Here is a 16,939-nt window from a genome sequence, read left to right on the forward strand (position 1 = left end):
TCTTGGCAGATGAATTTGGCCTAACTCACAGGAGTGGGTTTTTTTTGTTTTTGTTTTTTAAATCTCGGATGCATCAGGACGCTATGGTTTCCCCTGGTGTGGGAGGACACGGTCAGTTCTCAAGAACATACAATCCAGAAATTTGTGTTAGAGATTGGACACAGATGGTAAACTGCTGTCAGACCCTGAATAAATTGTGAAACGTGTCTGTGATTACTTGGGTCCAAAACTCGATGTTCCAGAAGAATATGTAGCCACCGCTAATCTCTCAGTGGCACCAGTAAGACGGCAGGACCGCAGGGCCTCTTCCCCATAAGAAAAGTCTCCTCCACCACTAGCAGTAGAATGAATAGTGAATATCTTAAGGCTACTGCTTGTACAGATATCATGGCTGGCTCACACAAGCTTACTCTGCCACTGCCACAGGCCATGTGAGTTTACAGCCCCTCCCACCAGAGTTTAATACCCAGTTGACTGTCGTGAAACAGGCATAAATCAGTGACATTGTAAAACTTGCAATTATTGTAGGGCATGTTCTAACAAAACAACCAATAGATGTAACTGAATGTCACACAATATCAAAAGACTAACTTAACACTGGGTTAAAACGACACAGGTTTTTACTTTGCTCCGTTTTTGCATGAAATGGATCTGAGAAGATGTTGAGGGTGATAGTATTTTGAGATGCTATCACCCAATAATAACATAAGTCTTGAATCAGTCTCAGAGAGGATGGCTAGTTGGGGATATGTGTGTGTGTGTGTGTGTGTGTGTGTGTGTGTGTGTGTGTGTGTGTGTGTGTGTGTGTGTGTGTTTGTATGTGTGTGTATGTATATATTTATATTACACAGGACCACAGGTTTATTGTCAGCTCAGAGTAAAATCTAGTCTCCATGTTCCTAAATGTGCCAGTCTGTGGGCATTAATACAACTGTCAGACTGTCAGTTCCATTGACTGCATATTACACACTGATCGGTGATCATTTGTCCTATTATTATCAATCACACTGACTGAAAAATGTTTATCACAGTTGGATCTTGGAGACGATGTAAATATTTCACAGAACATGAGGTGGAAATGACTTTATAAATTTAAACTGGAGTTTAAACTGAAGAAAAGAAGAAAAATCGGGTCAAAAGTCGTACTTGTAAGTTGAAACTCACACTCAGCCAGGAAACTTGAGCTCAGTTTTACACATAGTTTTTTGCTTTGTATATGTAAGCAGACCTTACCAAAAAAAATTTGTAACTTGTGTAAATATTTTTTACAAACACAAATCTTTTTACACACACACACACACACACACACACACACACACACACACACACACACACACACACACACACACACACACACACACACACACAAATTCTAATTTATAGATGCAAAAACATCATATTTTCATATATTTTCATTTGAAGGTTACAAAACTCACAACTACACATTCTGATTAACAAGTACAAAATATTTATGACCACAATTTGAGCCCATACACATGGGAACCTCAAAGATGCTGCCAGGAAAGCTGTAACAGTGAAATACCTGCAGAGAGTCAGGTAAGACCTGAAGAGTCAGCTGAATAGGAAGAAGAAGATCCAGGCAATCAACACCTACACACTGTATCTCACCCATGATCAGGCACCCTCGTGGGATAATAATCTGGCCAAAGGCAGAGATAAAAGCCACTGACATCAAGACAAGGAAGCTCTTTACCATGCATGGGGTTTCAGTTACACTTTACAGTTTAGAGTAAAACCATACATATTTAATCCCTGTAATGTTCTGGATATTTATAATCTGTATATTTGTATATATTAGAGCTATTTCTTATATTTTGTAACTTTGTTATATATTGTATTATTTAATTTCAGTCTGTTACTGTTCTTATTATCTTGGAGAAGGTGTACACACATAGTTTAATTAAGGATTAATAAACTATTCTAATTCTGATTCACCCCAAATCCATCACCCTGAGTCTGTACGCTAAAGCAAAGAAAGGTGACCGTGCATTAATGAGTGTCAGAACCACCGTCCAGGATGAGACAACAAACATCCATGAGGACGTCAGGAAGATGGCCACAACAGATGATGTGCTTAGTGAATACCTCAGGTAGCAGACACCTGAGAAAGAAGGGGAGAAGGGGATGAGATGAGCCATCATGGAAGGACAGGCTGGCGGTACGTACCATCAGCAGATACAAGAAGTACTTTTCAAACCTCTCTACATGAGGTTTGAGATTTTTTCTAAATGTTTAAAGTTTCCTGATTTTGCTCTAAATTAAGTGTCTTCTTAATCTCATCTTTCTGTTTCTGTAACTCTGCCAGTTGTTTCTCGACTTCCGGTTTTCTTTGGGTCATTTTATCATATATGTGCTGCGTTCTAAGCAGACGGTTTTCAATGTGTGTTTGCAGCTCTGAATTTGCTTCTTTTTTCTTTAGTAATTTGTCTTTGCTTTCTGTTATTATTTCTTTCAGATCCATGTATCCCTTTGCTCTGTCACTTTCTGTGTTCTTATCCACTGACTGAAGCTTGTTTTCAATATCCTCCACCTCACCATCCACCATATCCCTTTGTTGTTTGAGTTCATTTTTCACTTTCTTCAGTTCGTTTTCCTGTTCAATCAGTATATTAACCAGCTCCTCCGGGTCTTTCAGCTCTTCCTCTTTCCGCTGTAGTTCTTCAGACTTCTTGTTTTCTGCCAACAGCTGCTCTTCCTCTTTCTCCTCAGCTTCATCCTCAGTTTGCCTCTTTTTCTCTGTATAAGTACAGAGTTAGTTATGTAAAAGTTGTCTGACGAAAAGGTGTTACACACACCTTGATTAAGTTGTTAATCAAGGTGATTTTAGTTGTTAAAAACTTGAATTAGTACAGATTTGGTGACACCTAGCAGATAGACCAATATGATTACCTTTGATTTTGTTTTGTCTCCATATCCACAGAACAATGACTGTTGTACAAGTACAAATGAGAAAAACTGCCAAAATAAGACTGACACGGAGGGCAGAAGAAGGTGGAACTGCAACACAATCACCTAAGATTAAAAAGACAAGATAATTTAATTCATAGTAACTTCCAAAAATGCTCAGACATGCATTCAAATTGTAAATAAAACAGATAATCATTTTATGAGACACTTAGAGCCTATACTTTAAAAGAAATACCACAAAGAAAACCTGTTGAAACATGAAGGATCTTCCCTGACAAAGACATCTTCTGGATGGCAGCCGATGTTACTCCAAAACCAGTATGTATCATTATGTACCGACTGGCTGGCTTTCACAGATGTCCAAGCTACCAAGCCCCCACATACATCACTTTACATTACTTTGGACTGTGTGCTGAAAACAGCAGTACAGTTTCCCACTTCTCTTCAATCTATGTTTAATGAGCTCAGATGTTATTTCGATGCAGAAATGAACTGTGTTGACTGAAAATGGTTTTCAGAGTTGTTTCAGACCACAAAAATTATTTTCTCTTCAAAATCATGACAGTGTTTAAGGCACTGCCACCAGATGGTCTGAAGATCACAGCCAGTCAATGTTTCACAGACTGGAAAACTCATCCCTCTTCAGTTCAGAAAGACTCAGCCTCACTGGGTGGTTTTCTTTAACACCAAACATGAATTATGAAGTAACTTCATCAACTGTCAGATGTTGGATTGGTTTGTGTTACGTCCACTGACCTTTAGGCCTCTTCCTGCAAGAGAGTTGCTCTCTCCCTCGCTCTCTGTTCCAGGTTTCTACACCTGATTGACACAGCTGAGCAGCATCAAGATCACTTGTGGAGCAGCATAATCCCCCCAGCAGCAAGTGTGTTACTCGTTTTGTCTTTTGGCTACTGAGTCCTGGGACACATTAGTGCTGTTTTTGCTTTCTTTGTTTTGTACTTTGGAAGCCAATTTTACGGTTTAGTCGTGGTATTTAGAAGTTAGTGGAAGTTTGGTAGGGTCTCTGCCATTTCTTTTTTATGTGAACCTTGGAGTTTTTGTTTGTTGTTTTGGCCTTGGAGACCCTGGAGATTAATTTGCTTCCTTTTCCACTCCTACTTAATTTAATCATGTAAAACTGTAAGAATTTAAAAAAACCGCTAAATAAATTTTGACGCACACTTTATTGTTTGTAGTCTGAGCTTATAAACAGCTTGTGCTATTGCCCTTGTATTACACCTCTCATGCCCCATACAGACAAAGTCAGTTTATAACAGTTTGAATTTATCATTATATAAATTATCCAGTATTGTTCTTTCAGTTTAAGAAAATAGAAATGTTTCTTATATCAAATTTTAAATGAATTTAGATTTGCATTTAATTTCTTTGCAAGTCTTAATAATTATGAAAAACTGACTTTATTTAACTATAACATTTAAATATTACACTTCAGATTTTTTTAATCAGTTTTTAATCAGAGGTTGTAACATAACACATCTTAAGACTGAATCAAATTTCAGAAGAAAACATTACCTGAAACATGCATCTGTGTCTCTTCTCCACAGTCACTCTGCTGCTGACAGTATAGAGGTCATCAGGACCTCTGAGGGTCTCTGTAGGTCCAGCAGAGTGGCTGTTTCCATCACTGTCTATCCACAGCAGCTCAGGCTCTGGATACCAGCCTGCAGACTTGCACTGTAAAGCGACTGCACTCCTGTTTATGTTGACTTCTGCTACTGTAGGTAAGGAAAGTGAACCTGAGGATGGCAAAGATAAGAAGTGTTAATGCATTCACAGAACAGTGTATTTGATTAATGATATCAGCAGTAAAACATGTCTTAATCAGTGCGGAAAAAAGTCCGGTAAAACTTTGACTGCTTTTTTCAGTGCTGACCAATACTTCACTTCCTCTAATTGTAACATACTTGGTAACTCAACCACAACGTGAGAACAGCCATTTGAGGTTCCAATAATTTACTCCTGCCAATAGTTTACCTCCAGCAGGCTTTGTTACTTCAGCTGTTACTGGAGACGAAAACAAAACATGTTCCAGTGTAGTTGATAAAGGGTAGCAATACTGGGGTGTGATAAAAGAAAAATGAGCAAGGAGTTGGGCCACCAAGCACCATCTGAACTCCACTGACGTAAACTAGAGGAATAAACACCTTCAGTTATTACACCAAATAACACATACTGTCATTTGGTGTTTTGATGATGGTTGTGCAGAGCCCTGTCTAACTCAGTGGTAAAAAATCTTCCATAGGTGTTCATTTTTGTCTCAGGATAGAAATGTGTAGTCACTGAATAAAGGTGATCACATATAAAACAGCTTTATATTAACAGTGACTCTTCCCTGTAAATGCACAATTGGATTCAAACCCTTGCATTCAAACATTCGTAACAGCATAATAAAGTCATTGGATGTCCTTACTACAGGACAATTATTTGTCATCCATCTGTATCTCACAGTGTAATGAAAAATGTCCACTTACCAACAAGAAGTTCAACGGTAGATTCTTTGGACTCTGAGGGAAAAAAGCATCTGTATCTGCCATTATCAGAGTGTTTGACTCTAGTGAGTTTCAGTGAAAGGTCTCCCTGCTTCAGTTTCTCAGTGGACAGTGATGTCCTTCCTCTGTAAGATGGGTTTTGATTAACCAGATGGTCTTGACCCTCAAACCACACATGGACAAATCTGGGATCCAGGTCAGGTCTCCCCCACTCCAGACTCTTAGAAACAGCGTCTGACGCAGAGTCAAGGTAGCATGGTAAGATGACATCCTCACCAACTACTGTGATTATTGTTTGAGATGATGTTACTGTCTCAGACTGACCTGAAAGGACAGGACAAAGTTTGTATCTCACAGTTATGTTTATGTTCTTAGATTATCTGCAGCTTAAGCTTGACTGCTCAGTTTCATTTATATTTTTGTACACCTAACAAATTATAAAATATACACAGCCCTCCAAGAAGGATATATTTTGTGTAAAGTATTTACTTTAGCTGATAACGTTTGTTTAGATGTTACCTGTCCTTATATCTGTCAGAAGGAGTAGGATCACAGTGTGGTGAAAAAACAAAGTGCATAGATGACGTTTCAAAGTGAATTGACCACATTGGGAATTTATCCTGGAGTTCTGGAAAAAGAATACAAAGTCCCCAAATTTGAATTACTTAAAAGTATATCATGACTTTAAGACAGCAAAAAGCATAAACAAGTAAAAATATCAGCTGAGATCACCAATAAAAGGTGAACAAAAAATACTGATCATCTTGTAAAATTTATCCAATGACATGAAACAAAATACCAATTTGAATACTGATGTAAACTATACAATAAAAAATGCTTTTATTGCAAAGCTTATTTTGTTTTCCTTTTTTTTTCTGCCACAGACCTTCCTTTGGCAATCTGTGTTTTTGATCAGCAAAAACAAATATACCTTAAACTGGATACAAAGGGTAAGTTAGTCATAAAAACAAAACAAAAGACAACTTACCAAGACTGCCATTTTGTGTTAGTTATACGCTTGATCACAAAGTCCAGCACAGCCAACACCAAAAATAAAGGTAGACTAAGACAAGGAAGAACAAAGTGTTTAGATTCTGACATTAAACTACTTCCTGTTTAAGAAAAGAAAGCTTTACTGGTTGGCCGTTATTTTTATGATGGCTAACAGAAGAAAAACTTAAAATATAGTATTCTATGTATAATGAAAACTTAGCTAACAAATAGAGTTAACACAGTTTATAAAACAAGAAAACCAGTTTGCAATTTATCAAAATAGAACTACAATAAAGAACCACCATTAAAACTAAAATAAAACTGTAATTAAGTAACATCACACACTTACTGGTTGATTTTCTGAGTGAGTTTGAAACCTGCGTTCAACACGCTGCACAGAATCTTCGGCTGTGCTGAACGTGAATAAGGCAAGTGTGTACTTTGACCGCCTGCGTACCATTTAGTGGAAGGATCTGCTCCAACTATCATAAAATCACAGGGTATCGTGTATAATTGTATTTGACAACGGTTGTTCAACAACACATTTACACAGACATGAATATTAACTAACAATTAAATGACGAGTAATGTATAAATGCATGGTAAATGATGAAGAAACACTCGCTGCGTGATGTCTATAATCAGCTGCATTAAGAGTCATTTGATCCAGACCTAACTAGTGGTGAGAGAGTGATATTATACCCCTTCTGTCAAAAATATTCATGAGCTTTTTGAGTGTTAGGTTCTATGAATTATTCATGAGCTCAGGAAGTAATTAAATTATGATAATAATTAAATTATGATATTCATAAAAATATGATATTCACAAAAATTATGATTTTCATAAAATTATGATATTCATCCAAAATATGCTAGTTCATTGCTTTTCTTCCCCCAAAATAAGAACTAATTGCTTATTTTAGAAAAGTTTTTATATCAAATAGCACTCTTTTATTTTTTAATCCAATAAAAACTTTTTCCTTTTTTCCCTAAAGAAACGCCATCTGGTGGTGGGTCAGCGCATGACAGCGCATGAGTGCGCAGTGCGCGCCTGTGTGTCTAGGCGCGCTCGCCTGACTCGGGACCGGGCCTGTGTCTCTGGGACCGTGTTTATGGGTGAAAATGTGTTAAACCAGTATAAATGTGCTTAGTTAAACTTGTGCTTTTGTAACGTTCAGTATGGCCAGACATACAGGGTGCATGCCTTGTGGGAAAAGTTTATTTCAATTTATATGCATTTGTTTAATCCAAACAAAGAAATTTAAAATCAAACTCAGAGTCACAAAAAAAAACACTCATGATCTCCGCGGGTCCCACCCGATCCTTAGACAAATAAGCAGGGACAAACTCCTCAAAACCCTCCGCTTTTCTCCAAAACCCCTAGAAATAACCTGTAGGCACCCTCCTATCCCCAAGCCTTATACTCGATAACAGGGGAAATCCTGAAACCAAATCCTTAGTCTTTTTTCTCAAAAAACAGCCCTATCACTAGCTCCGTGTCTAAGTTCTTACTCGCGATCCTTAGGCACATAACCGCGAATCCTCCTGAAAACAAAACAAAACAAAAACCTCCGCGGTTTCTCTCCAAAATACGCAAAACAAAAAACCCCTAGAAATAACCTGTAGGGAACCCCCGTATACCCAAAACCTTATACTCGATAACAGGGCAAATCCTGAAACCAAATCCTTAGTCTTTTTTTTTTTTCAAATTCGCTCAGAGTCTAAGTTCTCCTTCGCTCCGAGCACGCACCGCCCGCAACCAGAGCAGTCTCTTTTTCCTTATTGTTCGCTCCACCATCTACTGCTTAATGATTCTGGGTCTTCCTTTGAAATTTGCGCCGGAGATCCACTCCGCCTCCCAGGTGCCCCGCTGCCAATCACATAACAAAGGCGGGCTCCATTCGCACCCGCTCACCCAATCGCGCTCAGCTTGGATTTTCACGATCCCCCGCTCAGGTTAAGACTGGCGTCCTCTCTCACAAGCCGTCTGACTTCGGATGCGTGGACAACTACCTCCACTCAGACTGAATCCACTCAGACCGAATCCACAATATTACCCCCGTCGCCAGACCACTCAGACTGAATCCACTCAGACCGAATCCACAATATTACCCCGGTCTCCAGACCACTTCGACAATTGGCGGCACTTTTACCTGTGTGCATATCAATCGGTAAGTGTTACTCTTGCTTTCCTTTTTTTAAACCATTTTCTCTCAAAAGCTTTTCAAAGCCATCCAGAAAATAGGTAGTCTAACACCTGTAATACACTTTAAAAAAAATATATATATAAGCTCCAGTTTACCACTCAGAGCTAAAAAGTCTTTGAGTACACTAGCAGCGATCATGTCCTCCTCAGGTACCTTTTTTTTCTTACTCTTGTTCATATAATGCTTATATTTTACTGTATTTCCTGTTTTTTAAATACTCCTTGTTATTTCTTTTTAGACTCTGAAATAAGCCTGTTCGATTCTTCGCTTTTGGATAATCTCGATCAAATCGGTAGGTCTGCTTCATTCTTCTTGTCCCTCTTAACAGTTAATTGTACAAGAAAAACAAAAACAGTAACCCTCTTTTTAACTTATCAAACTTTTTCAGACATATCGGATTTGGACAACTATGTTTTTTCGAGTTCACCTAGTTCTTCGCCCAGTTCTTCACCACCACCGGTTTTAGAGCGAGCTACAGGCAAGAACATCCGTCTCTCGACCCGCGACAGGCAGGCCCTACTTTCTGCAAGAGCTTGCCCGGCTTCTCCTCCCCAGCGCCCCGGGGGGAAAAACCTGCATCTAACCGCCCGGCAGAGGCAACTGTTCGCGTCACACGTGCCCAGTCCCGACGTTGGAGCTTCTCCTCCCCAGCGTCCCTCGGGGAAAAACCTCCATCTAACCGCCGGGGACAGGGAACAACTGTTTGCGGAACACGCGCCCAGTGCCGGTGTCGGTCTCGGAGCTTCTCTTCCTTCACCGGGGCCAAGACATCCACAGCCCCTGCCTCGGAGATCCAATCTAGGTCAGTCACTCTCGCTTTTTTCTTTTTCTCTCATTTTATAAAAACTATCTCCTTTTCTATTAAACACCAGTAACTGATTTGTATCTTACCTTAAATTCATAGGGCATCTCACAAGGAGGCGTAGGAGGACCCGCAGGCCTGCCAGCACAAGGAGGACAAGGCAGATACGTGTACGGCGAGACATACTTGCTTCCATTGCTCTCCGATCAGTTTCGCTGATCGCTGAATTAGTTCAGCTCATCTTATAATAAGTTTTTATTTAATTAATTGTTTTTATTTTTATTTTATTTTTATTTTTTAAATATATTCTTTGTTAAACAATAAAAATGGACAACCAGGAACAAGGTATTCCAAACCCATTTCTTGCTTTAGAAATAGAGTTAGCCCGGTTAAATGAAAACGCACATCATTCACAGAATACACCTCCGCAGAATCATGAACACCCTGAGGTGATCAATAATAATAACGATCCTCTAGAACTGATTGATTTAGCTCTTGCACAACTAGCCCGTAGTGAAAGTGCCCACCAGAATAACACTGAGAATTTAGGAGTCGAGCATGTTGAGGCTCATTCTCAGCAAAACATTGCCTCTTCTGACCCTTTCGCCGCTCTTAATAGCGCTTTAGAAGCCTTAGCACAAATACAGCACGAGGTTCAAATACCTCCAGAATTATTGAGTCAAATAAACAGGTTAAATCAAAATATTTTTAATGGTAGCCAGCATTCGCTAAGCTCTACACCACGCGGTGAGTCTGTTAACCACAGTCCACCCCCACCGTTGTTAAACGGTTTCAACAATAGTCCACATTTGCTCAGTTCTCCCCCAATAAACAATGCTCACGATCACCCCTTTCAACAAGGGGGTAATCCAGACCAGAGCTGCGCCAGCAATTCACCACAACCATCTATAGTTGTCAGAAATAAATTTAATAACGTTCAAATTAGAGAAATTTTGAATTTCCCTCCTCCAAACGATATACCTGATTATGCACACTATTATCAAGGCGTAATGGGTGGGGCCCGTGAAATTTCAGACAGGATTTTCTCCCATGCACGTCCAGGTGATCTTATACAATTAGAGTTGATAGGGCCTCAGTTGCAGAATAATGTTTCAGTCATTTTAAGGGACAATTGTGATTTGAGTGAATTTGAAAATTTATTTCTCAGGGCGGTACAGTCAAACTGGTCAGTAATGTGCGAGGGCTCGCTCGAGCTTGTAGCTCAGATCGTTAGACCCCCAGCCGGTAGTGGAAAGAGGATGCTTAAACACATACTCGACAATGAAATTGTCAGAAAGAAAAGGCGCTTTTTATATATTGTTCATAACCCCGCAAATAAGTTATGTTTTGCTATAAGCCTTGCCCACCTTCTGCACCCCTATTTTAACGATCAACAAGCAGAGGTTTTCGGTAGAGAAATTCAGCAAAAAGCTGGTTTAAATGATCAAACGCCTGTTGGTTTTAATCAAATAATTACATTTGAAAGGGTACTCGGATGTAAAATTATAGTATTTTACCGTAACGAACACGATCGCAGCCTTTGTAAATTTGAAACTAGTACACCAAATACAGAAAGACCCCTTTGTTTATTTTTATTTGATAGTCATTACTACGCTATCAAAAATCTAAAAGGATTTATAGGAACACACTATCTCTGTAATCATTGTTACATGGGGTACAACCACGTGTTAGCCCACTTTTGTCCTGCTCGCTGTTCAGTCTGTATGCAGCATGACTGTAGCCAATATTCCATCTCTCCTATTGTGTGTCGCGATTGTAATCGCACCTGTCGGTCTACCTATTGTTTCAAGAGCCATAAAAAACTCGTTGACAGGCGTGAAAGATCCGCCAGCAACTGTCAGCTCTATAAAAAATGTGTCAAGTGTTCCAGACTTTATTATTTAGCAGCAAACGAAAAACCTCACAAATGTCAAAACAGGAAATGCCCAATCTGTCGCCAGGAAATCTCCACTGATCAGCAAACGCATCAGTGCTACATGCAGGTTTTAGAACGCGAGACAAAACACAACAACAAGTTGATTTTTTACGATTTTGAAACGTTTGTAAATGAAACCGGTGAGCACACTCCTTTTCTGGTTTGTACGAAAGCTTTAGACGGTAAATCCTGGAACTGTGTTGGGGAGGACTGTGCAGAAAAGTTTCTCGCTCATTTTAGACGTCCACTCTTTAAGGGCTGTATTTTTATCGCCCATAATGCAAAAGGTTTTGACGGGTACCTTATTTTATCCCGAATGGCTAAACAAGGCTTAAAACCACATTTAATTATGCAAGGGTCCAAACTCATCAGCTTTACAGACTCAGACTATAATCAAAGATACATGGATTCAAGCTGTTTTCTCCCTATGCCCCTGTCAGGTATCCCAAAAGCAATGGGATTTTCAGACAGCGTAAAGGGTTTCTTTCCTCACTCTTTCAGTTCCAGAGAAACTCTAAAATATGTAGGCCCCTACCCTCCACCCTCAGCGTACAGCATAGAGAGAATGACAACAAAAGGCAGGGATGATTTTTACAAATGGTATGATTCAGTCAGCTCTGGTACCTTCAATTTCATGAAAGAGGCCCTGTCATACTGCGAAAACGATGTTGAAATTCTAGCTGAGGGCTGTAAATTGTTTAGAAACGGGTTTATTGAAGAAACAGGAGTAGACCCTTTCAGCCGCAACACGCTTGCAAGTGCCTGCCTAAAAACTTTTTTAACAAACTTCATGCCAGCCAATTCTTTAGCAATACCATGTCCCCTAAATTACCGTAATCAGGTCAAATCATTTTCCTCTGCCTCAATTCAATGGCTAGAATATCTCTCCTACACGCAAGGTGTTTTTATCAGACATGCGCTAAATCAAGGAGAAAAAAAGCTGGGTAGTTATTATGTAGATGGATATGCCCTAATTAATAATAAACCATATGTCTGGGAATTTTTGGGGTGTTACTTTCATGGGTGTGTCAAGTGTTTTTCAAATCAGGCCGACATTAATCCCTTGTTAGACCTAACTTTTGCAGAGCTAAACAGCAGCACTGAAGAAAGACTCGCTAAATTGAGAACTGAGTATAATGTGTGTCTTGTTACAATCTGGGAGCACGAGTGGACCGATTTAAAACTTGGTGATCAGAGTGTGATCAGGTTTCTCAAACATTATAACCCACCAGAACCTTTGAACCCCCGCCATGCCCTCTTTGGAGGGCGTACAAGCCCTGCACAGCTGCGCTGCAGTGCAGGCCCTGGGGAGAGAATCGGTTATGTGGATGTTACCTCGCTGTATCCGTTTGTAAATAGCACCTGCAGTTACCCCTTAGGACATCCTAAAATAATCTTTTGAAATTTTCAGCACCCTAAAAACTACTTTGGGTTTATCAAAGCGGTTGTATACCCACCCAGAGCCCTCTATTTTCCAGTTTTACCCTATAAAACTAAGTCAGGAAAGCTTCTCTTTACCCTCTGCCGCACCTGTGCTGAAATGAACAACCAACAGGGGGCGTGTAACCATAGCAACGAGGAGAGAGCACTCAAAGGGGTTTGGACCACTGTAGAATTTAATCTTGCATTAGAAAAGGGGTATCAAATAAGTAGAATCACCGAGGTGTGGCACTTTGAGAAACAGAGTAACACAATATTCACAGACTATGTACATCATTTCCTGCGCAAAAAACAAGAAGCTTCAGGCTACCCATCAGATGTTGTAACTGAGGAGGATAAACAGCTTTACATTAAAGACTACCAGGCTAAGCAAGGCATCACTTTAGACCCTGAAAACATAAAACTAAACCCAGCTAAAAGACAAATGGCCAAACTGTGTTTAAACTCTTTTTGGGGAAAATTTGGCCAGAGAAATAATCTCACACAGAGCAAACTGGTGAGTGACCCCGAGGAATTCTTTAATCTGATGTTTTCTCCAAAATACAAAGTGACCTATTTCTCTTTTGTCAGTGACGATGTAGCGCTTATTCAATGGTGTTATGGCGATCTATGTACCCCATTGCCAAACTCCACAGATAACATCTTCATTGCGGCCTTCACTACTTCATATGGGCGTATGAAACTCTACAGTTATTTGGATCAGTTGCAGGAGAGAGCAATTTACTGCGATACTGACAGTGTTGTTTATCTCACCAAACAAAATCAATCTGAAGTTGTCTTGAAAGCAAAAGGGATCACACAAACACATGATGTCTGCGAAAGGGTCAACTTTGAATCTGTGAAAAACCTGGTTGACAATTACATTGATAACAGTGAAGGAGGGTCTACACTTGAGGCACCACAGCACACTATCCTTCGTAATAAAGCTGGGTTTGCACTGAAAAATTCATCATTCCCCAAAAAATTCCGGGTTGTTTATGACAAGCGTAGATTGCTGCCAGGAGGTCTGACTTTGCCCTTTGGTTATTGATTATTCTTTTGTTTTTTGTTTTGTTTTTGTTTTGTTTTTTTTGTTTTTTTTTAAAAAAATGTTTCAACCTGCTTTAATCGAGTTTGATCCCAGACTTCATGTGCCATTTTCCTGTATGGTTGTTGGGCCAAGTGGCTCGGGAAAGACATTTTTTGTGAAATCTGTATTGGAAAACTGTGTACATGTTTTGAACAAGCTTATTGACAATGTTGTGTGGGTTTATACATCCTTTCAGCCTCTGTATTCTGAGCTTCAAGAGAAAAATAAAAGCATTAAATTCATTGAAGGTCTGCCTGAATCTTTTGAAGATGAGAGCTTGTTTCCCTCACACCAAAGTCATCTCATTGTACTGGATGATGTTATTTTTCAAGCAGCTAATCATCCAGAAGTAGTGCGAATTTTCACGCAATACAGGCATCATAACAATATGAGCATAATGTTTTTGACACAAAATGTGTTTTTACAAGGCAAACACAGCAGGACGATCAGTCTGAACAGTACTTATATGGTGTTATTTAAAAACCCTCGTGATAAATTACAAGTTAATACACTAGCTAGACAAATATGCCCAGGACGTGTGCATTTCTTTTGGAGAGTTTTGAAGAAGCCACGAGAGAGCCACACGGATATTTATTGATAGATTTAACCCCACCTGTCCAGAGCAACTAAGACTGAGAACAGGGATACTACCCTCAGAACAGCTGTGTGTTTTCTTACCCAAGAAAAATAACAGAAACAATGTCTGTAAGATTGAGAAGAAACTTTGCTTTGCTGAAAACACTAACCAGAAGCTCGCCTAAAATTCGTAAGGTTATTTTACAAGAATGCTCACCTGATTTAATTCAGGCTATTTGTGAGATTTGTATGAATCTCTTAAAAGGAAATATTCCAATCACACAATGCCAGCATCACAAGCTGAAACGATATAAGGAGACGATCAGACAAATGGCATGCCGAAAGGCTGGAGTTAGGAAGAAGAAAAAATTATTGAATCAAAAAGGAGGTTTTCTTTTACCGCTCCTCACAACAGTTTTACCCATGGTAGCTGATTTAGCTATAGGCGCGATCCGTAAATAACAATGCAGAAAATGTATTTGATCTCACCTGACCAGATCAAACGCTTACAGGAAACACACGCAAATGCTTATCGACCAACCATCAGAGACAAGGCTGCAGATGAGCTCGACAGTGAAATGAGACGTGTATTGGAAACTCAGGGTCTACCCTCGGATGAGAAGATAAAAAAGTATAACATGCTTTTACAAAAGTACCTTGTACTTGAAAGACAAAAATCAGATGAAAGCAGAGAAATAACACTAAGACTCCCTGGGGAGCGTGAAGTAGTGGAGCCTGAGAGATCACATGATTACCAACAAGAAGAGGCAAGCCAGGAGGGGGAGCAGACGGGTAGTGTGAATAAAGTTTTACAGGACGTATTAAGTCACATAAACCCTCGCTCAAAGAGAAACACTGAATATCTAATGCATAGAATATTAGCCTCAAAAGGCCCCGGAGGATGGACTGAGGACGGGGAATTCATGCATAGACAGAAGCCAATACCTGGAAGTCATATGCTCGATCTGATGAAATTCTTAGCAAGCTCTCGGACAGGTGCGAAACCAACAGGCTGGAGTTCGCTTGCACAAACTTTAGCAGATCTAAAAATACCCCTATCCACTATTACAAACTTATCGGCTAGAAGGGAAATAGCAGCATTAAAAGAGTCGAGAGAAACAGGAGAATACCAGAGATCATCTGAGGAAGATGTTATTGTTAAGAAAAAGAAGAAAAGGAAGAGAATTGCCTTATCACCCACATGGTTAAATTTCTGATGTAATCCAAACCATAAATAAAAGATTGTGTTTTTAAAGTTAATTTTCTCTCATGTTTTTATTTAACAATAAGCACAATACACCACTTTTTCACAGAAACATTTTCAGTTTTATTGAAATTATTTTGAGCACAAATGACAATCGTTAAAAGCTTTCAGAGAACACGAAGTTTGATTAAAATTGCTAGCTTTACATATCAATACACATCTGATAAATCGTCTTACAAAACACGAGACCATGGCGTCATTTTTAATCTGATTAGAGCTATATAAAGAAAGTACATCATCATAACTCTTTCCACGCGATTTCTGGGCCAAAAAAAATATACAGTGCTGTCCACATACCGTGGAGAGCAGGGCTTGTAGCTGTCTTTGATGGAAAGATACTCGTTTAGCATGCTTTTTCAGAAACGTTACAATGCTTTTAGGGTAAAAAGCATAATCTGGGGGGAAACCAAACGAGTCATAAAAACTAGCGTTTCCATCTTCATCTAATGAAATCGCCAGCCAATGAGTTCCAGGCTTGTCCCTGGAGTCTGTATTTATAATAAAATATACAGGGCGTTTAAATGAACGTTTGAGTAATGATAATAACTCATCTTCTGCATATACTCCAAAGAAACGGTCCCCAACTAGTAATCTCATTATACTCTCCAATTGGTGGTTGTTCATAATTCAATACAAAATGTGTGGAGCCTCTCAGTAATAATCGACCAAGACTTGTCTTTTGGAGTTGATCTCGAGAATGGAATCATAACATGCATAAACGATCAGTGTGGTTGTATGAGGCAGCGGTACTCTGAAGCGCATTTCTAATCTCAAATTTCCATTTATCACAGGTGATAAGGCCTGACTGTCATCTGATGGATTCAAATTGAAAACAAACAGTGTATATCCTTCTTCAAACTCCTGTCTGTCAATGCATAAGGAGAGATCCTTTAGGTTTCTTCCGGTAGCGGTGTACAGGCTGTAAAACTCTCTTACGGAGTGATTCTCAGCAAAATTGGGTTGAAACGCTTTGGCTGGAATCTGCTTACTCTCATGACATAAAGCCAGGAACTCCAGATCGTTATGTTGAAAGTTGAAAGGACATAAATCATAACGGCCTGTAAATGCTTGATGATCGACCATTCCGATGACTAAATAACGGGGGAGTGAACCCAGAAACAGATTCTCATGATGTGATATCCGCGAATTCTCGGGTATTGAAAATGTTTTTACGTTAATCCGGGAGATGGGATAAAGTGCATTGGCTTGCATGA

The 16,939-nt window shown here is 39.5% G+C and overlaps 1 protein-coding gene across 2 annotated transcripts; it reads right to left on the reverse strand.

The window, feature by feature from the left end:
* Positions 1 to 1,360: 1,360 nt before the first annotated feature.
* Positions 1,361 to 15,130, reverse strand: LOC116330859 (butyrophilin subfamily 1 member A1-like). 2 transcript variants are annotated; one of them, XM_039601782.1, is made up of 7 exons: positions 14,951 to 15,130; positions 6,427 to 6,501; positions 5,958 to 6,066; positions 5,421 to 5,762; positions 4,462 to 4,685; positions 2,911 to 3,033; positions 1,361 to 2,757 (listed from the first exon to the last, which is right to left on the reverse strand). In XM_039601782.1, the coding sequence occupies exons 2-7, from the start codon at positions 6,436 to 6,438 to the stop codon at positions 2,653 to 2,655; spliced, it is 915 nt and encodes a 304-aa protein (XP_039457716.1). In that variant the 5' UTR covers positions 6,439 to 6,501; positions 14,951 to 15,130; the 3' UTR covers positions 1,361 to 2,652. The 2 variants fall into 2 exon arrangements, with proteins under 2 accessions (XP_039457716.1, XP_039457710.1); XM_039601776.1 differs by lacking the exon at positions 14,951 to 15,130 and adding an exon at positions 6,781 to 6,861.
* Between the last annotated feature and the right edge of the window lie 1,809 nt (positions 15,131 to 16,939).

Source organism: Oreochromis aureus, linkage group 3, assembly GCF_013358895.1.
Source record: "Oreochromis aureus strain Israel breed Guangdong linkage group 3, ZZ_aureus, whole genome shotgun sequence".
Lineage (NCBI taxonomy): Eukaryota > Metazoa > Chordata > Actinopteri > Cichliformes > Cichlidae > Oreochromis > Oreochromis aureus.

Bases quoted from the DNA above. Each gene is read 5' to 3' on its own strand.
- LOC116330859 (XM_039601782.1), bottom strand. The intron at 5,763-5,957 runs GTAACATCTAAA...CTGTCCTTTCAG, and splicing joins TCTGACAGATATAAGGACAG to GTCAGTCTGAGACAGTAACA. The intron at 2,758-2,910 runs GTAATCATATTG...GTACTTATACAG, and splicing joins GAGACAAAACAAAATCAAAG to AGAAAAAGAGGCAAACTGAG.